Genomic DNA, 24775 nt, shown 5'->3' on the forward strand with positions numbered 1-24775 from the left:
AAACATGGAGACAACCTTGCGTCTCGCTGCAGTGCTCTTCCGGGGGAGTTGTTGTTCCAACAGCGGCCTTGGCCGAGGCCAGTGCTGGATAAGGGGGGCCGAAAGCAGATAAGATTGGAATTATTTGGTCTTTGGGTGAGTAGCCGCATTCCTTTACACGACTACTCTCTTAGTCCATTCTAAGCTTCTCCCACGCTTCCATCTTGTAGCCAGCTGCGAACGTTCCGGCAGGGCAGACAGGTTCCCCCGAACCCAAGCTTCTCGTCGAGAAGATGGTGTCAATTGCGTTGAGAGACCAGTTGATCAAATCTATGATTTTTTTAGTTTCAAGAGCAGTGCGGAGAGAGTCTCTCAAAGTTAGATGCTGTTTTACAACGTTAAGTCTATTTTAGATTAATTTAATTTTAAACTCTGTGTATGTTTTGATAATCATTCTTAATCTGACCTAATAATAATAAAATTCATTTAAAAAAATGTTTTTGCTCAAAATTTAGTACTTTTAAAGAAACCTAGCCATATTTGAGATGTGATAAAAAGAGAACAAATGAAGATAAGATTAGTCGTCCCCCCCCCGCTTTTTTTGCTTGTTTGTTTAAAAGCAGAGAGTCTGTTCCTTCATGTGATATATCTGTATTTTTATATATTTATACATTTTCCTGAAAGGGACTTTGTGAAACTTTTGTGAAAATCCCCACAAATGCTGGCAGGCAACTTTAAAAAAAGGCTGGTGGGAAATGAGTTATATAATATTGACATATATTTGTGTCCGTCATTATGACTATAGACACGTGTGAATAAAATAGGATCTTGATTTCTGTTGTTTGTTCATTCAGACACTGTAAAAGCGGTAACTATAAACTGCTTTGTGAGCAGAACATTTACCGATGTAAGCTGTAAATAAATGTGATTGTCAATCTTAAACATTAACAATTGCATACACCTTACTAAATAGTAGATTTAGGGGCGTTTTCTTGGACAGGACTTTTCCCTAGTCCCATACTAAAATGCATGTATGACCTGTTTTAATTTAAAAACATCTTGCACTCACATATCCTAACATATATAAGTGCCATTGTTTTGTGTCAAAATGCACATCAGTAATGTTTTTTCAAAGGTATGTTTGTAAGTACTACTTACATGTCCTAAAATACTTAATGCTTTGTCCTCGTTTAGAACGTCCTGAAAAAAACGTCACAAAAGTTTCACAAAATGCCTTTCAGGAAAATTTTCTTCAAAAAATATATAAACATACAAATATATAAAATGAAAGAAAAGAACCTCTGCATTCAAACAAACAAAATGGGAAAAAACTTTCATCCTATTTATATTTTTTCTCTGCTTATACTCTCTTAAATATGGGTATTTTTCTTAAAAAAAAAAAAAAAGCTTAAATCATTTCATTTTTTGTGAAGGAATTTTGTTAAGAGATTAGATTCAGAATGATTATCAAAACAAACACATTTATATTTACATTTTGTGATTTAGCAGACACTTTTGTCCGAAGCAACTTACAAGTGAGATAAACAATAGAAGCAATTATAGCAACACAAGAACAGCAATACATAAGTGCACTGGAAATAGTCTCATCAAGTCCAACACAAAATACATAGCCAAGGTTTTGTTAGTGGTTTTTTTTAGGGTTGTTTTTTTATTTTTTTTAGGATAAGTAGAGATGAACAGAAATATAAATAGAGAAAGAGATAAAGAGAAAGGTAACTAAAGTAAGATAGTAAGTCCGTTATTAGGAAGTGAGGTAATGGCGGAAGAGATGGGTTTTTAGCCGAGTCTTAAAGACAGCTATACTGTCAGCAGATCGTGTCACGACCGGCAGATCATTGTGAAACAGCTCCTGAGAAAGTATGCGCTAGTGTTTTTGTCCCTTTTTGAGATGGCACCAGAGTGAGATGTCCCTCAGGCATGCCGAAATGCGGGCAGAAACCGTGGGATCATCAGGGTGGAACGACAAGTGGAGTTGAGTGTCGTCTGCATAGCAGTGGTAGGAAAAGCCATGTTTTCGAATGACAGAGCCCAGGGATGTCATGTATATAGAAAAGAGCAGCGGTCCAAGCACAGAGCCTTGAGGCACCCCGATTTCAAGACGTTGGGGTTCGGTGACGTAACCTTTCCATGATACCCGAAATGACCTATCTGAGAGGTATGACTTGACCCATAGAAGTGCTGTGTCAGAGACACCCATAGACATGAGGGTAGACAGGAGCATGCGGTGATTGACCATGTCAAAAGCTGCAGATAGATCCAGTAAGATCAGCACAGATGATTTGGAGGCTGCCCTTGTCTGCCTTAGGGATTCAATGACTGAGAGCAGCGCAAAAAGAGGAGAGCTGGTTGAACACAACGCGTTCAAGAGTCTTGGCAATGAAGGGAAGAAGAGAAACAGGTCTGTAGTTCTCTAGCATAGCAGGATTGAGTGTGGGTTTCTTCAGCAGCTGGGTTATCCGAGCCTCTTTAACCCTGTAAGACCCAAATATAGAAAAAAATGAGCAAAATTTTTTTTGACCTCCCAGATATTGTTTTAGGAGGCCTCTGATGTAGAAATGAAAGAGTTTTCTGATTTTTTACGTTTTAGTAAGTTTTTAGGAAAATGTTGTAAATTTGCAACATTGGGCATTGCTGGGAGCAGAACTTCTGTGTTTGTACTCACTTTGTCTGAACAGATATACAGAACATTTAAGCATTCATTTGCAGGGTTGATTGCTTACTTAGCCCCATAACAGTATATATCATGAGTAATGACCACACAACAATCATAGTTTTATGAATAAGCATTTATTAATAAAAAATATTGGAAAAAAAATATTTACAAAACTTTTCGTAAAAAAAAAACCTGTGGTTTGAAGGCAGTCTGTGTTCACTTACAGTGATAGTCCCTAAAACAGTTATTTTCATCTGTTAAGCACAGGCGAACATTGCACTTGATACACAGTGTGTTTGTGTATCCATTATTGCAGTGTCTGCAACATCCTCTCTTTGACTTTTCTGGGAAATGTGCAATCATGTCTTTGCGTACATCCAGTGGGGGGTGGTCCGATGACCTCTTGGCTGGGGGACTCACATCTGTTGAGGATGGTCTCTTCTGAGGAACCAAAGGGCTCCCTGATGTCACCGTCTTTGTGAATGTGTTTGTCTTACTTGAAGATGGTCGCCCTCTCTTGGGTGTTGTGTTGTGTGTGTTCACCAGAATGAGAGAGGATGCAAGTTGTGCCTGAAACTGTCTCCTGTTCAGTATCTCTTTCTTGGTCCTCTTCAGAGCTTTACAGTCCCGCTTGTAGAGGAGCCAGGCGTTAATCACAGCAAGGATGATGGTGTGCCAGAAGATGTACAAGTACCAGCGACGGGATTTCATGGGGAACTTGTACTTGGCAGCAAATGAGTCCAACAATATGCCGCGCATATATTGCTTGATGTTACTGAATCTCCCCTTGAAAGGAATCATCATTTCATCCACAGAGTTGTGCTCTTCGGGTACCACCTGCAGGCATCTCTCCCTGAATGAATTCAGCCATGGTCTGAGTTTCCAGAGTTTGTCCTTCTTTTCCATCTCTGACACAGTCAAGTTGTTTACAAAGTGTAATGAAGTCAACAGAGATTGGAATCTGTTGCGGGACATCACATCAGAAACAGGAGTGTACCGTGTGTCTGTCTCCCAATACATGCGGACTCCAGGCATTTGCATTAGGCCCATCTTCAGGTACATGCCAAGCATCTTCTCAATTTCCTTACTATTGGTGTTGACAGATGTTCCACTTTTTTGCAAGCTGTACTCATTTATGTTTCTTGTCAAAGCCTCAATCATGTCTTCTGTCACAAACTTTTGGAAATATGCCAGTGGGGTAAGGAGGGAGGTGGCATCATTGGTAATTTCTGAACCAGAGAAATCGGTATTGGGACTGATAAAATCCTTTTTCAGCCAGCGAAATCTGTCCCGGGGCACAGTGTGTTTAATTGGTTGGGGCTTGATTTCCACATCATCATTGGCTGGGCAGTCAATGGGTTGGTGGTTTTCTTTGTCCATTTCACCTGCATCTTCATTCTCTGAGTCACTTCAATCCGTGTCGATTTCAAAATCGCTCTCTCCATTTTGGACAAAAGCAATCACATCCTGCACACTGAATAAAATACCTTTCTGCGCTGGTGGCATTCTGAAATGGAAAAAGTAAAAAAAAATTAAGTTAAATATGTGAATAATACATATGGGTCTTACATTGTAGTAGATAAACTGCAAGAATAGACAGGGTGGTAGACCATGTGGGTAGAAATCTAAGTATTGCCATTAGCATGCCCATAAGTATTAAAATTTCAATGAAGTGATAATCAACATTTAACTACATTCAAACAATACTGTCTATTGCAGCCTATTATGCTCTCTACTTATCATACTAAAGGAACACATGCATCCCCCCAGAGCACTTACAGGTTCACATTCAAGACCATTCGCACCTGTCCCTGGACAATGCAACAGGCATCCCAAAAATTCCAGAACATTCAGAATCTGTTTTTCTATCTCCTAATGTTACTAACAGCTGCTTGGGCAACATTGAGAAAAAATGGCTCAGGATCATTTAGAAGTTAAAAAACAAAAAATCTACAAAGATACAGGGAGTTTCAAATACTGCTATAGATGCTGAAGTTTCAAATATCCCATAACAATTTTTCATGTGTTTAATAATGGTCTAAGCTAAACTAAGTAAAACAATTAACAGAAAAACACATTTAGAGCTTAGTTACAATTAATCATGTAACACTACATTTCTACTACATTTATTTTTCAATTTGTGATCATTTGAAAAGTGCAGTGTCCTTATGTAATGTGTAAGGTGCACAGGGTATTTTGACTACCACTCTGACCCAATGTTGTAGAATTACAACATAGACATAACAAGCTCTAAATCAAATTTGATGAAAGTTTTCCAAAATAACTAAATATGTACATGTTCTAGACATTGTAATAAACACCCCAAAAAATATTTAAGCAATGTTACTTACTTTAATCCTGACAAATCCAGTCATGCAAAGAAAGGAGATGAGCTGAGTGGGAAGTTTGCAGGTAGAGTGAGTTCATAGCCAGATGACCTGACCTATAAACACTTCTTCTATCCAATAGGATTGTGAGGACAAACAATAGGACCCATTAACTATGTAAATGTGGTTTTGAGAGGAAAAAAAACATTTGCAGGCTTTTTTTTTTAATTGTTAAAAGTGATGTTGTAAATTTGCAACCGTGGGTCTTACAGGGTTAAATGCTACGGGGAAGGTGCCACTGGAGAGGGGTGAATTGATCATGTGAGTGAGAGCAGGGATAATGCTGCAAACACAGAGTTTAAAATTAGTAAAATAATTGTTTTGCTTCAGTTTTTTATAAACTGGGTAAGTGCTTCATCGCAGTATTACAGATTAACATAAAACCTCATCGGAAACACATTTTTTATTCAAATATTTTCTCTTAATTGACGAGATAACTCATCAATGGCGGGGAAACCGTTAATTGGGTAACATCGATCATTTCCACTTTCATACTGGGCCGCGTTCTCTCTTTTTGTCTTTCTTTCTATCTCTACCAGCGCATCACATTGCTCTCATTAGAGTTTGAGCATACAGTATTTCTAAAACCTAATCAGTCAAACAATTTCAGAGGTATGATTTTATAAAACATTGCAAATGTACCTTGCTAATCATGTAAATACGTGAAGACTTCCACTCTGTGACATCGCAAATGACTGACATCGCAAACTACAAAATTATCTAGCGATCTTGGCACCATGATCAAAATCAACTCTTTTACTGCATTATTAAAATCATATGGTAAACAGGAGTCTCCGTGCCTCTGCACCAGCATGTCTCCTCCTCCTCTCCTCCTTTACTGCAAATTTTTATTTCAGTTCTGTTGCTTGAACTTGGAGCTCGAGTCCGACCTAAGGTCTGAGCTGCCTTCAAGAACAGCAAGCCAAGTTCGTTTATCGTTAATTATTAAGACTAAATGGGCAGGCAAACTCATGAAACAATGAAAGTAAAACAATCTGCCAAAATATAGTTTTACACGTCTATAGAAAATATACTATAAATAATGCAGTTATTAATTTTCCGGTAGCACTTTATTTTACAGTACCTGAACTTAACTTGTACATATATAGTAAATAAGATGTACTTACCGACAAATGTGTGGTACTTACTTTTAGGTATCTACATGGTAATTAATTGGTATCTTTACTGTAGTTACCAGTGGTACATACTTGGTAGTTATTATGTAACTCTAGATAAGTACTGGGTGATAACAGATATGTACTTATAGTGTAGGTATCCTGTAACTAACGAGAAACACATACAGATGTATTGTGTTGCTGTGTCCCGCTCTGCTCACTCACTCACACACAGAACAGCTCTCTGTCTCTCCCTCAGTCACTCGGGTTTGCGGGTCTTTTTCGTTAACTTTTAGGGTTTCTTCAGCTTTTTACTTCGGGTTGTAACGTTAATAATATGTACTTACTAACCAGTAGAGTTCTGGTAAACGTGGGTTCGTTCAAACGTGGTGCTTGCTTGGTAGAATGCAACTTGCATTGCGTCTCTGCCTGTCTGAGATTTTTTTTCTTTTTTAAACCTTCAGCTGTATCTAACCAGTAACCAGACACTGTGTGTCTGACACGTTTTTGCTGTATTTTATAAAAAAATAAGGTAGATCTGAAGCTCAATCCTTATGCTGTCCTGTAAATATTTTTCTAATCAGCAATGATTATAACAATTTCTGATCAACCCATATCAATTGCATGCTTAAAATAACATACCAGTTAAAGCCCCGCCCATTTCAAGACAAACCCCCACCTACTTACGGGTTAGGCCCCACCCACTCTGAGTACAGATACAAATAATTAATATGGTTAACAGATAATGCTGTACTCGCTCATCCCTATTGAGGAGAGGCATCAATGAGTAGGTTGTGTAGAAAGAGGCCTGCTGTCCTAGACTTTGAGAACCCCTTGGCTAATGTAATGCCAAAATGTGCTTGCACAGGGCTCCCAACCCTCGTTCGAAACAGAAACAGTATTTTAAGGTTTCCGGTTTTCGGTTCAACCATAAAGTTGACGTTCCTGAACTGGTTAGAACAAAAAAAAAAAACGGTTAATAATGTTCCATGTCAGCTGTGGGACTAAATAAGTAGGCTGATCATTAGGACATTCAATTTAAATTATAAGTCTACATAATTTTCCTTAAGTCTTTATCCTGTCATCAGCAGTGTTGGGGAAAGTTACTTTTAAAAGTAATGCATTACAATATTAAGTTACTTCCAAAAAAAGTAACTAATTGCGTTACTTCGTTACTTTTCATGGAAACTAATGCTTACTTTACTTTTTAGTTAATTTTGCATTACTTTTTCTTGACTGAGGCTTGATCTCTTTCAGGCCTTGCAGGGGTTTTTTATGACTGAAAAGTTCTGCATTCAGAAAATGCATATTTCTTTACAAAAATGTGGAGGTCTGGCCTGCCATCTCAGTTTCTGACTCAAACTGTTCCCACACAGGCGTGTACGCATAGAGTGCATAATGTGACTACGTTTAGTTTAATTCAGTACATAATTTTTTAATCAAATTAATTAAACTTAAAAAGTAACTTGCATTACTTTTTTTGAAAAAGTAACTCAAATATTAATGTGTACATTTAAAAAGTAATGCGTTACTTTACTCGTTACTTCAGAAAAGTAATATTATTATGTAATGCACGTTACTTGTAATGCGTTACCCCAACTCTGGTCATCAGACATGAAAAAAAGGCTACATTATGGCTGTGTCATGGTGAAATCCGTGTCATGTTTTGTGTCTGTCCTGATTACGTCACCTGGACAATTCATTGATTCCTCATCACACCTGCACATCATTAGTCTGTCTGTATTTATACCCCTGTTCGTGTTGTACTCACTTGCCGGATGATTGTCGCTGATGTCATGTTTGTTTCCAGTGTTCCTGTCGTTGTTCTTACCTGCCCGTGTTGTTCCTCGTGTTTGATTTCATTTTATTTATATTAAATGTTACCCTTTCGTGTGAACCCTGCGTTTGTGTCCATACTCGTGTTCCCGAACGTGATAGAATCATCCGGCCAGTGAAGGACACAGCGGGTTCGAGGATGGGATCGATTCCGGTGATTCCCCTGCTGGTAGAGTCGTCTGGGTCGGTTCCTGAGAGGTCCACCACTATGCTCGTTTTGGGGCTCGAGAACGGACGCCACGCTCGATTTTTCCCCGGGGTGGTCGCCACCGTGGAGGAGCCCCTTTCCTCGGGATGGTGGGAATCGATCACCAGGACGACCAGATCCCTGTCGGTTCCCAGGAGGGTGGAGTCTTCGGAGTCGGTCCCTGAGATGGCCACTCCGGTTCTCCCCGCCGTGCCCGGCTTCCTGCCCTGCCGGTTTCGCCCCGGTTTCCGCCGGCTCCGTTGTGGTCTCCAAACTCTCCATCCCTCCCCTAGATCCACCCTACCAGACTTCCTGTTTGTTTTGTTTTTGAGTGTCTGGTAGCCACTCGTTAAGGGGAGGGTAATCCGTGTCATGTTTTGTGTCTGTCCTGATTACGTCACCTGGACAATTCATTGATTCCTCATCACACCTGCACATCATTAATCTGTCTGTATTTATACCCCTGTTCGTGTTGTACTCACTTGCCGGATGATTGTTGCTGATGTCATGTTTGTTTCCAGTGTTCCTGTCGTTGTTCTTACCTGCCCGTGTTGTTCCTCGTGTTTGATTTCATGTTATTTATATTAAATGTTACCCTTTCGTGTGAACCCTGCGTTTGTGTCCTTACTCGTGTTCCCGAACGTGGCAGGCTGTTTCTCAATTCTAAGAACGCAAAGAACGGACCTGCGTTCTTGTGGAGACTGGTCTTGCAAGGCGACCTTGGAAGAATGAACTCAGAAGATCACGAGAACACAAACGCACTTGTGAGAATTGAGATATGTGCGATCTTCCTGCTGGTCACGTGACCTCCCCAGATTTCAACGCGCAAGTCTGCACTCAATGTATCCTCGATATAAAGAACTCATCCGGGTATTTTCACTCGTCCTCTGTACTTGCGTTCTTGAGAATTGGAATTGAACTTCGACTGTTAATGATGACGTAGAGCGAGGACACAAGGACGCAAGATCGCTGAAGAACGCATATTGAGAAACAGCCTATGTAAGCAGCATAACTATAATTCTGACATGCCTACATTTCACACACACACACACACACACACACACAGACGGAGGTCAAATTCCCAATTTCGCTTTGGAAAGAAGATGCAGCATAAACAGTCACTCCACATAAAGTGAAAATTATGTTGTTTTTCAGTGCTTTATTCGGCAGATGTATTTTAATGGACTACAGTATGAGACACAGCAGCTCATCTCTCTCTCTAATTTATACATGAAGAGTTCTGATCTTTGAAGGGCATAGGGATAATCACGTTTGATTGGAGTTGGACCAGACACATTCAACCACATATGCGTCTGTGCGTACAGAAAATTTCTCACTTTAGTGCCTTTTTGTGGTTAAATTGTTTAAAATCACTTAAGTGTGAACATTTGCAAGCCTTTGAAACACGTGCAAATCATCAACTTTCACCCTATTTAAATTTGTGTATTAATCCGCCAATCGCATGCGAGCCGAACTGTGGGTTGAGATCTGTCTGGAATGGATCCGTTACACTACTAATTAGTATTAAAACAAACATCTTGAGATACTTGATAGCCTACAAATATTTACCTCTTATGATTGAGCATTAGAGACTTGGGCTTGAGTAGGCTACTTCAGTGTTTCCCACAGGATGTTAAAAGAATGTGGTGGTGATGACGTCACACGCCGATTAGCATATATGTGGCGTCAGTGCGTCGTGTTTTACTGGTTGATCTTTCAAATTGCATTGCATTTTAACACAACTGAATGCTATTTTTACATATTATTTATTCTGTTGTCTATAAAATAGTGACTTAACACAATCCAGTAACGACCCACAACCCAGTAAATACTTGTTTAATCCAATCAGCTCTTTCTTTAACTGCTGCTAAAAATGCGCCCTCATCTGACAAAATCATCATACATTTACATTGAAGCTTTACTGATTTTGCTCTTCTTTTATTGGTGATGTTGCGTTATGAGTGCTTTTTTATTTTAAATACCAGTGGTAGTTTTATTGTATGCAAATTCAGAAATATGAGAGAATACACGGTTGCTGTTACTACAGAACACGTGCACGAGCATACCGCATCATAGGTAGGGAGAGAGCTCGGACACAGACTCACACCAGAACGAGTATGTGTGGAAATGCTAACCTTTTTCAAGTCACTCATGGTGAACTCGATCAGCCGTCTTCTCTGTCAGTAACATCCGTGACTGTTGACATTTACGCGAAAAAGAATGTACACGGAGGAATGCGGATTTAAAATACTTTTCACTGTTATGTGAGAGAGGTGCGATGCATGCAACATGAGAGAGAGAGGAGGGGCGCACGCTGTTGAGGCGCTGCACACAACGAGAGAGAAACACTGTACTTGCCGGCGGCTAGCTTCTCATTTCTTCGATGAGTCAGCTACGATTGGGAGTGAACTTCACTGAGTCATGTTACACAGAAATCTTGTCAAAGAATGGAAAAAATAACGTTATTAACTGGTTACTATTATTTTCAATAAATGTTTCTGTTCCAGAACATATATTTTTTGAAAGTTTCTGGTTTCATTTCTGTTCCTTGCAAAACATCAAAAGTTTCTGGTTTTCGTTTTCGTTCCGTGAACCGGTTCAAAGCCTTGCAAGCCTCACATCCATTTTCTCACACAGGGCCGTGCCCACCATTTAAATTCTAGTGGTGTTTAATAAAAGTCATGAAATAACTGCCTAATATGCCTAACTGTAAATACTGTACAATACCGATCTCTATCTGGTCTGCCTCAATCAGCAGTCTAAAAGAGCTTGTCAATGTCAAAGTGATGCGATGGCCAATCAAAGTAAGAAAGAGCAACACACAATGTAAGTAACTAAACCAGTGCTTGCAGTACTGGAAATTTTATATTTGACGCTTTCAAGCTTTCACTTTCTCTTGCATACAACCACTTATGTTGCTGCTACTTTGGCGCATAGTCAAAGGGTGTTTAACTTTATGTGGGGCTCCACAGACCGATCAGAGTATGATATCAGAGTACTGTGAGAGCAAGTCAAAATGTTACAAAATCTAATTTGGTTTGGTGTATTTTGAGTTTTATAGTCCCAATTTAGCACCATTAATCAGAAATCATCACTTTATGCTTCTCCTCCCATTCAGAAATGTAATATGTCATTATATGTAAATTACATATATAATGTCAGTGCCCATGTATTTCTGCTGCCTATATGAGAATATATGCAAAATATATTGTGTGTGTGTGTGTGTGTGTGTGTGTGTGTGTGTGTGCACTTTCAAAATTTTTCTGAATGTGAATAAGTGAATAAAACTGTGTTTGAACATTGATTTCAGGAGCTTGAACACAAAATCATCTCTCTGATGAAGAAAGAGCTCAAGATCTTCAAGAAACTACTGAGCTCAGATTACCCAGCATGCTCTGAGAGAGAGGAGGAGGTGGATGAAGATCAGATCAGAGTCAGAGAGGAGCTTCTGAAAATCACACTGCACGTCCTGAAGAAGATGAACCAGACAAACCTCGCTGATAAACTACAGACCAGTAAGAAAGTCATGACCTCATTCCTGTACATTACCTTAATTTACTTTTATTTGACATATTTCATGCATTCACACCCATTTCTCTTCATGTACACATCAGAACTTGCACCTTTGTGTGTGAAAAAACACAAATCCAGACTAAAGGAGAAATTTCAGAGAATAAATGAAGGAATATCAATTCAAGGAAACTCAAGACTTGTGAATGAGATCTACACAGAGCTGTACATCACAGAGGGAGGGAGTGAAGAACTCAATAATGAACATGAGGTGAGACAGATTGAGACAATATCCAGAAGATCAGAGACACAAGAAACACCAATCAAATGTAATGACATCTTTAAAGCTTTACCTGGACAAGACAAACACATCAGAACTGTGCTGACTAAAGGAGTTGCTGGAATTGGAAAAACCGTCTCTGTACTAAAGTTCATTCTGGACTGGAGTGAAGGAAAAGCAAATCAGGATCTTCACTTCATATTTCCACTTCCATTCAGAGAACTGAATCTTATGAAGAACACAAATATCAGTCTGATGGATCTTCTTCATCAGTTCTTCATAGATACAAAAGAACTGAGATCAAGAGACTTTGATGTCTATAAAGTTGTGTTTATCTTTGATGGTCTGGATGAGTGTCAACTTCCTCTAGATTTCTCAAACAATCAGAGTCTGTTTGATGTAAGAGAAGACGCTTCACTGGATGTGCTGTTGACAAACCTCATCAAGGGGAATCTGCTTCCTTCTGCTCTAATCTGGATAACATCACGACCAGTGGCAGCCAATCAGATTCCTCCTGACTGTGTCCACCAGATCACAGATGTACGAGGATTCAATGATCCTCAGAAGGACGAGTATTTCATTAAGAGAATAAATGATGAGAGTTTGTCCAACAGAATCATCAGACACATCAAATCATCCAGGAGTTTGTACATCATGTGTCATATCCCAGTCTTCTGTTGGATTACAGCCACTGTTCTAGAGAGAATGTTGAGTGAATCAGAGAGTCAAGCAGAGATCCCCAAGACTCTCACTCAAATGTTCACACACTTCCTGATCTTTCAGACCAAACTGAAGAGTCAGAAGTATGATGGGAAATGTGAGGTAGATCTTCAACAGGTTAGAAAGAGTCTTCTGTCATTGGGAAAACTGGCTTTTCAACAGCTGGAGAAAGGGAATCTGATCTTCTATGAGGAGGATCTGAGAGATTGTGACATTGATGTCAGAGACGCTTCAGTGTACTCAGGAGTTTGTACTCAGATCTTCAGAGAGGAGTTTGGACTGAACCTGGTGAAGGTCTACAGCTTTGTGCATCTGAGCATTCAGGAGTTTCTCGCTGCTTTATTTTTCTTTCTTTCATTTTCTCAACAAACATCAGGATCGACTATGAGTGATTTACTGAAGAGTGAAGTGGACAAAGCCTTACAGAGTGAGAACGGACACCTGGACCTTTACCTCCGATTCCTTCTGGGTCTCTCACTGGGGTCCAATCAGATGATCTTAGGAGAACTACTGACACAGACAGGAAGAAGATCTGACAGCAGACAGGAAATAGTTGAGTACATTAAGATGAGGATCAGAGAGAATCAATCTCCAGAGAAATCCATCAATCTGTTTTACTGTCTGAATGAACTGAATGATCAATCTCTAGTGAACGAGATACAAACATATTTAAACAGAAAAGATTACAGTCGTCTCTCTGGAGTAAGTCTCTCTCCATCTCAGTGGTCGGCTGTGGTGTTTGTGTTACTGAACTCAGATCAGAAGCTGGATGAGTTTTTACTGGAGAAATATGATCGATCAGATGAATGTCTTCAGAGGCTGCTGCCAGTGATCAAAGCATCCAGAAAAGCTGAGTGAGTAATTTAATCTTTAACCCTCTGGGGTCCGACCATTTTGGGACACTGTCAGAGGTTCTGACATGCTCTTACATTTGGTCTTTTTTTCAGTTGCTTTAAAACATATTAATGGCAAGTGTCTCATAACACTGCGTGTTCAGCACAAACTGGGCTAAAATATTATATGAGCTACATGTATATGTTTGTATTTTTGAGAGAAAAACAGAATATAGTAGACTAGAGTTTTTTTTTAAATGATGTGAAAATCATTTTGCCTACTCATTCACATAAACCAATATATTGATTTAGAAATTGTAAGACAGTTTTTGTTTAGAGGGGCCGTATGCGAGAAGGATTGATTGACAGCTAGCAAACAAAGGCTTGCATAGTGAGCTGCATAATGAGCCTAGGCAGGAATCTGAGAGGGAACTACAGTAAAGAATGTGAGGACAAATGTATACATGTTTGTTGGAGGTTTATTAAGTTAAGTTAACAATATAATCAAAATAGAAATGAAGGTCAGTAGGACATTTTCAGTTTATTTGGAAACAAACCCTACTCAAAAACTTAACTTGTATAAACTAAGAAACTGATACACAATAGAGCTGTAAACTTCATGTGGCTCATGTTACCATATAACTTTATGTACAAAAAGTGTGAATATGTTTTTCCACTTCATAGTTTTGTACTGATGAGAGGGATGCAGACCTGTAAGAGAGTTATAAACAGCTGTTAGCATAAATTGTCCACAGAAATACCCATACATACATAACTGACGGGTAAATTTCACTGGTAGCACTACATTCAGATAAATTATCATGTACATTTGGACTAAATTCAGAACATCTGCAGTGATTAGTTATATAAAAAGCTGTTTTCAGATGACTGTTTTTTAAGATGCCCATCGATCGCCTAGCTTCTGTTTATAACGCATTTCTGTCAGCGTGTATGAACTTTAAAAACACATCGCATATGGCGTCCATGTGTGCGAGCTCGTGTCTCTGCCTAAACAACGCGTCGCTCATAAAAACAGTGTCGCGTGTAAAGCGCAATGGATGGAATTGTAAACAATATATGAAATCATATTACAGCACACACTTAAAAAGATCTTGCAGTGCAGCCTTGCTCAAAGTTGCCATGAAGAAAACGAAAGTGAATAACTGTGTCTAACACAGCTTGTAGATCCGCCATTATGTGACAATCACGCGTCCTCGTTTGTAAACAATGCGAAAGTTTTTCAATCAGAAGCGTGCAGTCTGCTGAGGTCGCTTGTGTAGGCTGAACTGCACAAGCCATAATAGCAAATATAAATGAAGATAAATGACTTACAGTTTTTTTCAAGAATATATCGTCCTCCATTGCGTCTTCCATTGCTCTTCTTCTTAGGTAACGTTGAAGATAAACACTTCTCTTTCTCAATGTCCAGACATAAATGAAGATCTTCCTTACGTGTGTGTAAAATGTATCATCCAAACATGCTGTAAAGTCTTTAAATCTGCGAAAACTTCACGCTTTACTTGTTATGGTTTGAACAGCTCGTGTCTTCATTGCCATGTCAACAGCGGTACCGCCTGTGGGGGTGACCGCATTAAAGATAATGAAGTCAGCCAGGTAAACAGTACTCTCTTTACTTCAGTGCAGATTATATAAACAGGCAATATTTGTTTTTGATTATAATTAGCTTGTTTAAAAGTAGACATTTCAGACACTTTTTTGGATATATGTATCATGTTTGTGTGACGAGTATTCACGGAGTTTCAACTGATTTTTGTAACGTGTTTTAAGAGACAGCTGGCGGAGACAGAAATGTCAGAATGCACACCCTTGTTTATTTTCTTTATTTAACAAAAACACAAAGATCTCTTGTTATTGTGAATGTTAAACACGGAAGAGAATGATTATTAATGATGGAGTATTTTAAGTTGATTCTGCTATGATAAGGAGATAACACGTCAAAACGCGGCGCCGCGTTTTTGGACCCCTGGGGGTTAAGCGTCTCTGATTTGGGCGGGTTTCTCCCATCCCCATACACAACAACTTCTCTGTCTTTTACTGCTCTTACAAGAACGTCGGTCTCCTCAGCTGTGAACCGCTCCTGGCATGCGCCTGGTAAATCCGTCATGTTGGATGACGTTCTGATTGGTTTATTTGACGTTACGCCCAAACCACACCTATGAATAATGAACCTACTTTAGACCAACCCCTTATTGATTTGCGCCTGGCGCAAGAGTTATTTCTCCTGCCGGGAAAATAGCAACAGCACCCAAGATCTGCCCACAAAGTCACTTGCGCTCTGCGCTTGCATTTCAGATCGTTAAAATAGGGCCCATTGGCTTTTAAAGTAGGGAGTCGACTCTGAATCGCTGAAACAAGTCGTTATCTGGATTGGATCTCCTGCCTGACTTTTTCCACGTCACACAAAGTTTCCACGTTACACGATATACTAATCTCCGCCTACAGCCTTGCCTGCAGGAGAAACAAAAACTATGAACTGCCCACAGCTAGTTAGTCTGTAAACATGTTATCACGCTGTGTTTTCAGTTTGTGTTGTTTTCACTACCAAAGGACTTTTTCAAGGAGGGATATACTAAACGTGTCTGGCTGTGAAGAATCAGTGGTTAAAATAAATTTTTAACGGAGGGATTTAGACGTTTGGCAATGAAAGATGGTTCAGTACCCACTTTATTTGGAACAACATGCATCTCCTAACCACAACCTGTAAGTATGATTATAGCTACTTACTTGCTTAAAGGAGTGTAAAATGTCTATCTTCGTTTTTATTGCTTGGATTAATGATGAATGATGTCGTTGTTTAAACTCTATATACTGTCAGAGTCACGATAGCAAGCGGTTAACGTAACGCATGCTCACTTAGGGTTTTGCTATGACCCGGTTAGTTTACATAAATGCTTAAATAAGTGTAAAATGTTAGTTTCTATCATCTTTTATACTGCTTGGATTAATGATGAATGATGTCGTTGTTTAAACTCTATATACTGTCAGAGTCACGATAGCAAGTGGCTTATGCTGAACTTACGGGTTTGCTATGACCCGGTTAGTTTACATAAATGCTGAAATGGGTGTAAAAAATTTTTAGTTTCTATCATTGTTTTTATTGCTTGGATTAATGATGAATGATGTGTATTGATGTTGATAATGTCTTCTCAGTAAATCATGTTAGCACAAGGTCAATACATGTTGCACTATTGTTGGTCTGTGCCACTGATCTGTGGTCTGTGCAGAGACTCTGTCAGTTGACCAATCAGAGCAGAGTAGGCTACTGAAAGGTGGGGTTTAGGCAGACTGAGTCGTTGAACGGCTTCACACGACTCGTTTGGGGATCTCTGAGAAATGGGGTAATTTAACATTTATATTTTGAGAAAATTACAGTGTTTTTTGACCTTGCATGCATTTAAACCTGTTGTCCAGGACTTATAAACAGTGATAGGAAGAAAAATCATCATCTTATGTACTATTCGCACGGGATACGTATTAGTTGGGGACCTAGTGTGATTTAGTAATTACCTACCTACATTTCAGTTTCGTGTGGCCAGTTCGCACGGGATAAGCAAAGCCTGTGATTTCACTTAGATTTACTGACTTATCTCCCAGATATAATGTTGAGGCTTTGCATAACACTATCACGCAACAACACGACACGCTGTAAGAGGTACCTTTACCAAATCGTTTCGTTATATCATTGAATGTGTGAAAAAAAGTGAAACTGAGATGACTGAATTAGCGCCCTCTGCCTCTAGATGCTGTTTTAAAGATTAAAATTACTTTAATCTATCTGATCAACACAAATACAAGGTGCCAAAATATAACTGACTGCTTACCAGCATTAAAACCGCTTTTAATAAAAACAAGATTTTTCTTTGTGTATCAACAACGTCCGCTTTGTGGACGAGGTATCTGCAGCAAATGTAACGCCGATGGCTTTATTATTAACTGACTGAACACTTGAGGCATTCTCTAGGCATTTAGATATGCAAGAACTGCTTTCCGTTCGCTCCGCGTGAGCTAAATGTTTTTGTTCTGTTCTTTTTTACTCGCATATATTTCTACATATTTTCGACCAAGGAACACACAGAATATAATATAAGTTATTATGGATAGCAGTAGGGGTGACCCCGAATAGTCTAAGATTCGATGCATCGATAGGAGAAGCCTGATTCGACTACCAATCTCACAGTCAAATCGTCGGAGATGTGTTATGAAATGAGGATCATTCAATCTTGGCCTTATATGGGTGCACACATAATCTGATTTTACATACAACAGCTTTCTCCCAATATATTCATATGCAGCATATTATGATAATGCTATGCAAATAAAATGTGAAGTAGCAGCTTTCAATAAATATTTTTAAAATGCGTTAATAAATCCAACAACCCGAGTGACCGGGCTACACATCCATAAGAGTTTTCTATGTTAATAAACCATTGCCCCTTTGTTTCTACATTTAAAAGACAAAGCTGGCAATTCTGGTTATACTTTCGTTCTTTTAATAATTTCTTTATTTTATTTTATTTATAAATCACTCGGGGTTATCTGATTTAACTAGTTGGCTTGTGTTTTGTTTCCGTGTGTTTCAGGCATTTTGCACATAATTTGTTCTGCACCTTTTTACTTCTGACCTTATTTTATTTAAAATAAATGTATTTATTATAAACGTAAATTCTGATCTAATTTAAGTATGTAAATTTTAGATTGCTTTTCTTTGCATTCATATTGCGCTGTTTGCATTCTGGCCATGATGCTGGCACATGCAATTTAGCCAAACGCGCTAGCTGCTCTGCATCTCATATTTAGGAGTTCATCAAACTAAACATAAAAAACTGATGTTTTTCGACAGGTATAAGTTTTTAAAATGTATTTAAAACAGGGTGGTTTTCTTGTCAAAAGTTAAACTACAAAATAGGTAAGCTGTTTCTTTCAATTTTGACACGGAAAATATCTGCACAGAACCTAATTTATGCCTGACACGACTGTCTTTCTTGTGATTTAATATTATGATCTAATATGGCTGCCACAGATGATACAGCAGCACGGCATGTTATCAAACAAAGGATTAAACCTGAGATTTACACCACTATTGATGGCAAAACTATAGTGGAAGATGAACTGTTAAGCTTCCTTTTTGTCAAACTGAAGACTGTGCCTCAGGATGATATTATCTTGATGGCTGTAAATCACTTTGGATCTGAGTGGATCGAAAACTCCAAGAAGGTCTTGTTTGAACTGTGTCCTGGCACGGGGCAGCGTTGTGTAGCTCACAAAGGGCAACTAAAAGATGTCAACAATGTTAAATGTTGTCTAAAACTACTAAATGAGGTTGGTGAGAATGTTCCTCGCTTTGTATCATATCACTTGGATGATTTACCATCAGTGACTTTTAATAGCCTTGATGTCTCTTGCCTGGTTAGTAAGATTGATTGCCTAAGTATGGAGTTGGCCTCCATGAAGAATGCTGTGAGTAAGCAGTCGACTGAATGTGAGTATCTTCGTGGAATAACTACAAACATTAACCAACGACTGAGTGTGATTGAACAACCCATTACAAGCAGGGGAATTACAGCCACAACTATGGTCAATGAAGAGGTCCAGCTCCAAAGACTAAGTCACAGGGAGCCTGTATCCAGATCTTTGGCGTTGCCGGTCACTGAGGAGTTAGTTGGCGAGGGAATTGAGGTGGCGTTGTCCCCTGCATGGAGCCGTGTATTAAAGCATGGCAAGCGCAAGCAACGCTCTGGAAAACAATCTACTGCTGCAGTACAGAACAAGAACAATAATCCTCCCAGAGAGAAGAAGACCTATGGAATAGTTGGAACTGGTGCAGTGGGGAACATACATGCAGTGACAACTAAGCTGGTGAGTGTGTTTGTGACAAAGCTTGCTCCTGACCTAGACTCAGAGACTTTGGCTAGTTATCTAAAAGAACAACTTTCCAGAGATGTGATGTGTCAGAAGATTGGTACTGAGTATACGCGCTATAGCTCTTTCAAAGTTACAGCTGAATGCAAGGAAGTAGCAGAGATGTATGCACCGCAGCTGTGGCCAGAAGAGACCTATGTAAGGCGTTTCTATTCTATGAGAATCGCAAGCCTAGAGTTAAAGCACCTCTTGACACAGGGATGAGTGCGCCCGAGCCAAGGGCTTCCCATGCATGTTAAATGATGATAAACTGTTATGATAGTCGTGTATTATAACTCCCGTGGTCTACAACTCGGACAGGGTGCTGGAGCGAGAGCCCAACGCGTTGTTATTGATGAGCTCTTTGAGAATGCTGATGTGGTGTGTTTGCAAGAGACTTTTTTAGCTATTCAAGATTTGGAAAAACTTAACACTGTGCATAATGATTTTCATGGGGCAGGGGAATCCACGACAGACCTAAACATTACAATTCTGCGTGGCAGGATCCCAGGAGGTGTGGCCATATTCTGGCACAAGAAACTTGACCACTTGGTCACGGTGATTAGGTTAGATGTGGACTGGTGCATGGGAATTAAGGTGGTGCATAATAAGAATGTTTTTATAATTTTAAATGTATACACTCCATATGAATGTCACAAAAATGAAAATGAGTACTTGAATAAGCTTGCCTTTATAGGGTCCTACTTAAGGGAAAGTGAATATACATCCATATTTGTTATGGAGGATTTAAATGCTGATATATCAGATATTAATTCACTTTTTGGTCAACATTTGACACAATTCTGCAACGATAACAAAGTTATTCTATCCACTAAGGAATTACTGCCAGCTGATAGCTATACACATGTGAGTGAAGCTTGGCATACAACATCCTGGCTGGACCATTGTATATCTACAGCTGATGCACATGATTGCATAGAGGAGGTTGTGATTCTATATGGTTTGGCTACAGCAGACCATATTCCTGTCTCTATGTTCATAAATGTTAAGGGTCTACCTGAGCTTGTCTGTAGTGACAGACATAAACCAGGTGATACGTTGGACTGGACAAGGCTTACAGAAGATGACCTGCAATATTACAAGTTAATGATTGATTTGCACTTGAGAAATATTGAGGTACCTGTTGATGCAATTATGTGTGTGGATAGCAACTGTATGAATGTAAGTCATAATAATGACCTATGTGCAATGTATGATAGAATTGTAAAAGGTTTAGTTGATGGAAGTGAACCACTCAGAAGTAAAGTGGTGAAACAACATATTGTAAGACCAGGTTGGAATGACTATGTCTATGATGTTCATATGGAAGCAAGAGATGCATTTAGAAGTTGGGTCTTAGCAGGCAAACCTAGGCATGGCCCAGTCTGTGAGCTCAAGGTAAGGTATAATGCTAGGTTCAAATATGCTGTGCGTTTTATAAAAAGAAACGAGCAGACTATGAGGGCAAACTCTATGGCGAGAACTTTGCAAACTAATAATGAATGCATACTCCCTGGATCAATGTTATCTGTCTTGTTAGTACCTGAAGTTAAAAACAAGACAGGTAAATTAAATAGTATAGATAACTATAGACCTATTGCAATTGCAAGTATACTCTCCAAGGTACTAGAAGGGATTATTATAGATAGGCTTGCAGAACACTTAGTGTCGACAGATTATCAGTTTGGTTTTAAGAACAAGCATGGAACTGATCTGTGTATTTATGCACTTAAAGAAATTGTCCATAGGTACAGATCACACAATAGCACAGTCTTCATGTGTTTCCTGGATGCCTCAAAGACTTTTGACCGTATCAATAATGGGAAACTGTTTGGTAAACTATATGATCCCCTCTTACTTAATCAGGATTCTGCAGTTCTGGTACTCTCACCAAACTATGCAAGTTAGGTGGGGGATGAGTTTGTCAACACCCTTTTATGTCTCTAATGGAGTGCGGCAGGGAGGAATTCTGTCCCCGCTGCTGTTTAATCTGTATATGGATAACCTATCAAGGGAGTTGAAGTGCTGTAGAACTGGCTGCTTGGTGGGGGATAGTCTCATCAATCATATGCTTTATGCTGATGATTTGGTGGTACTGTCTCCTTCCAGTGCTGGTCTGCAGCAACTTCTTAGAATATGTTCTCAATATGGACTAATGTTTGATATAAAATTTAACTCTTTAAAGAGTGTGGTACTAATCGCCAGAACCAAAATGAAGTGTGCCTATCCCTCCTTTTCATTGGCAGGTAAACCTTTAAAGGTTGTAAACAAAGTTAAATATCTGGGACATGTGATAAGAGATGACCTCTGTGATGATGATGATTTGCAGCGTCAGTGTGGAAAACTGTATGGGCAGGCAAACATGCTGGCACGCAAATTTCACATGTGCACTCCTGATGTTAAAATCTCACTCTTTAAAACTTATTGCACTCCATTGTACACTTCCCACCTGTGGTGTAATTTTAGTAAGTCAAAAATGAAAAAACTCCCAAGTGGCTTATAATGATGCACTGAGAATTGTGCTTAAATTTCCAAGGTGGAGTAGTGCCAGTGCAATGTTTGTGTCTAATAATGTGCCCACTTTTAACGCTGTCTTAAGAAATTTTATGTATGGATTAATGTGCAGACTAACAGGATCTAAGAATATGATCATTGTGTCCTTAGTTGATGTTTCTAAGAGAGACACAAGGTATACATCATGCTTTTGGAAACATTGGACTCATAGCCTGTATATGTTTTAATGATGCTTTATTTGCATCATTCTTTATGTTTTGTATGTTTTATTTTTGTATAGTGTTGTCTCTATGGACCTTTGTGTCTTGAATAAAGTTGATATATATGGTCGGTGTTCACTTTCAAATGATAGAAAAGAGATTCCTGAAATAAATAATATAAGAATCATCAGTTGTTTCTGTACCTAAAGTGAATAGAGATGATCAAAGTCAAAGCAAGCAGGTATTTCTGTGCTAAATAACGCGTAGTGTCTATAAAGCAATTAATTTCAGTGTTTTTCTTGTTATAAATTAACATTTTATGAATTGTATATGAAGCTTAGTTTGTATCATTTACAGTAACAATCACACAAAGGTCATTTGTCGGTTTTTTTTGGTGATGACTGCTTTGACGCGCTAAATCATAAAATTAAATAAAAACACTGAATTGTAGCCGGGGTTTCCAAGGCAGGATCACATTTGTAATATTTTTTAGGTTTAATTATCAATTTTTTGTTATATCTTTGTGTTATGTTCTCGTGGCTTTAAAATGTTCTGAGGAATGATTAAACAAATGTTTATGTTGCCTTCCATTTTACCTTAAAAAAAATTATATAAATGCACCGTCAGTTTTGTCTTCGTTCATCACTTAAAGGACAGTTTTGGTTACTTTATCAGAAAGTTGTTTCTGTGTGCTGCTTGTTCTGGATTTAAATAATAATTTTATTTTAATAAATGATGTTTTATTAACAAAGTTCGAGAGGAGCACGTTCAAATAATCTGCCAAACTATCTCGTAATTACGACCAGCTGTCAACAATCAGCATGAGTGGAAGCCTATATAAACATGCAGGCAACTCTCCCACGTCCTTCGACAGTTCTTAGCATGGCCGGAAGGCCTGGCAGCGGCGGAATCCACGGCAAGAAAAAAGGGGAATTACCTCTCAATTTCCACTGAACCCCTCACCACAGCTTTCCCTTACTCTGCATGAGCATGCCTCCATCAGTGGCACAGACTCAGCCAGCGCAGGCTTCTCTATCTCTATCTAATTCTCTCCTCTGTCCCTGGCCCGACTGTAGCGCGAGGCTGCCTCCGCTACCGTCACAGGCCCGGACGCCTTATTTTTTCCTCACCTCCCTTCTTCCACCCTTTACCCACAAGCGTGAGGCTGCCTCCGCTACCTGCAAAGGTCCGAATGTCTTGGGGCTTTTTTCTTGGGGCACTAGGCTCGCTTGCTGCGGTCCGATCCTGACTGCGATCGTATCTGAATACCGGCGCCCCCCGCAGCATCGGTCTGGTTTTACCGTCACTCGAGTAAATCAAACCCCGGTTCACTCGAGCAGTCTCGCGTCATCACCATTGCGCTCGTATAGTAAGTTTTTGTTCTCTGGGGAGCGACGGCTGGGCATCTGTTATTGAATGCAGAGTTTCTCAGTTGGCATGGTGATCATGCTTTGTGAAACGTATGATCAATGTCATCGACTAAGGCTCATGCGTAGCTTGCTTTGCTTCCCGGACAGGTTGCGTGCCCGGTTCCGAGATATTTGTGTTCGCGCAGACTGTGCCACAGTTCTATTGCAATCTAGCTCAGGCCACCTCCTTCAGGCAGTCTCTGGTTCGGTCAAGTGGGGGTAGCCCGGTGCACTCCCGGCTTCCCATGATAGCTTTTATAGACAGATTTAATGACCAACATGTGCATAATTAAAGGGGAGTTAGTTTTAATGATCTTTTTGCCCTAAATAAGCCACCAAGTAAAGTTATTTGCGTTTTTCGTTTAAGTTAAATACATCTTTTCTTAAACATATTTTTTAGAAAATATTTGCAATGATTTTGTATGACGTGTAAAGGTTTGGACTAAAATCTCGTCGCTTTTACACCGTTTTCACCAGCAGGTGGCGCCATATTCAGGTGTTTCGAGTGGTCGAAACGGTGAATCTTTTTGTCAAAACAATTAATTTACTGTACCTGATTTGAAGCTTCGAAAAGCATCTGTATTTATTGCCCAGTCTCAAGCAGAGTTTAAACCCAGTGACGCTGAAAGACAAAACACCTTTCGTGACAAATAATGATGCCTGCTTAAAAGAATAAGATCAAGAGAACGATTTGTTTAAAGCGAACAGGTCGAACCAGTACTCCAAATTGGACTGAATCATTTTTAAAACAATGGCGTCTCCAAACAGCATGATCTAACGTTACTCGATTTCAGGTATTCTTTACAGTCACTCTGACTCAAAATAAGATAATATTCCACTGCATAATCTATTTACCATACAGATCTTTTATTACAGCTACCAGTTACTTCTACATTACACTGAACTGAGACCGTGTTGTTAATGAGTATGCACGTTCCTGACAGCACGCATACTAATACAACGTTTCCCAAGCCACCGGTACACTGAATCCAGAAGAGTTTCCTTCGGACGCATCCGACAATGAGCCAAAATAAGCATGGGCACTCCGAATAGTACACGTTCAACATTAGTAAGCTGCCGTGCTGTTTATGCTTGAATTGAAGAGATTACCCATGGGCAAAAATGTAAGTCAACATTTAACTTAAAATGTATAGACAATCGTATTGCTATAGCCAGTTATATTCAACAGCGTTTATTAAAACATGTAACGTT

At 39.3% G+C, this 24775-nt stretch overlaps 1 protein-coding gene across 1 annotated transcript in view; it reads left to right on the forward strand.

The window, feature by feature from the left end:
- Positions 1 to 24775, forward strand: part of LOC135718130 (NACHT, LRR and PYD domains-containing protein 3-like) — a 98643-nt gene that overhangs the window by 21957 nt on the left and 51911 nt on the right. The window contains exons 3-4 of the mRNA XM_073816290.1: positions 11489 to 11693; positions 11793 to 13542. Coding sequence (XP_073672391.1) covers positions 11489 to 11693; positions 11793 to 13542 — 1955 coding nt within the window. The remainder of the gene's footprint in view (positions 1 to 11488; positions 11694 to 11792; positions 13543 to 24775) is intronic.

This window comes from Paramisgurnus dabryanus, chromosome 11, assembly GCF_030506205.2.
Source record: "Paramisgurnus dabryanus chromosome 11, PD_genome_1.1, whole genome shotgun sequence".
Lineage (NCBI taxonomy): Eukaryota > Metazoa > Chordata > Actinopteri > Cypriniformes > Cobitidae > Paramisgurnus > Paramisgurnus dabryanus.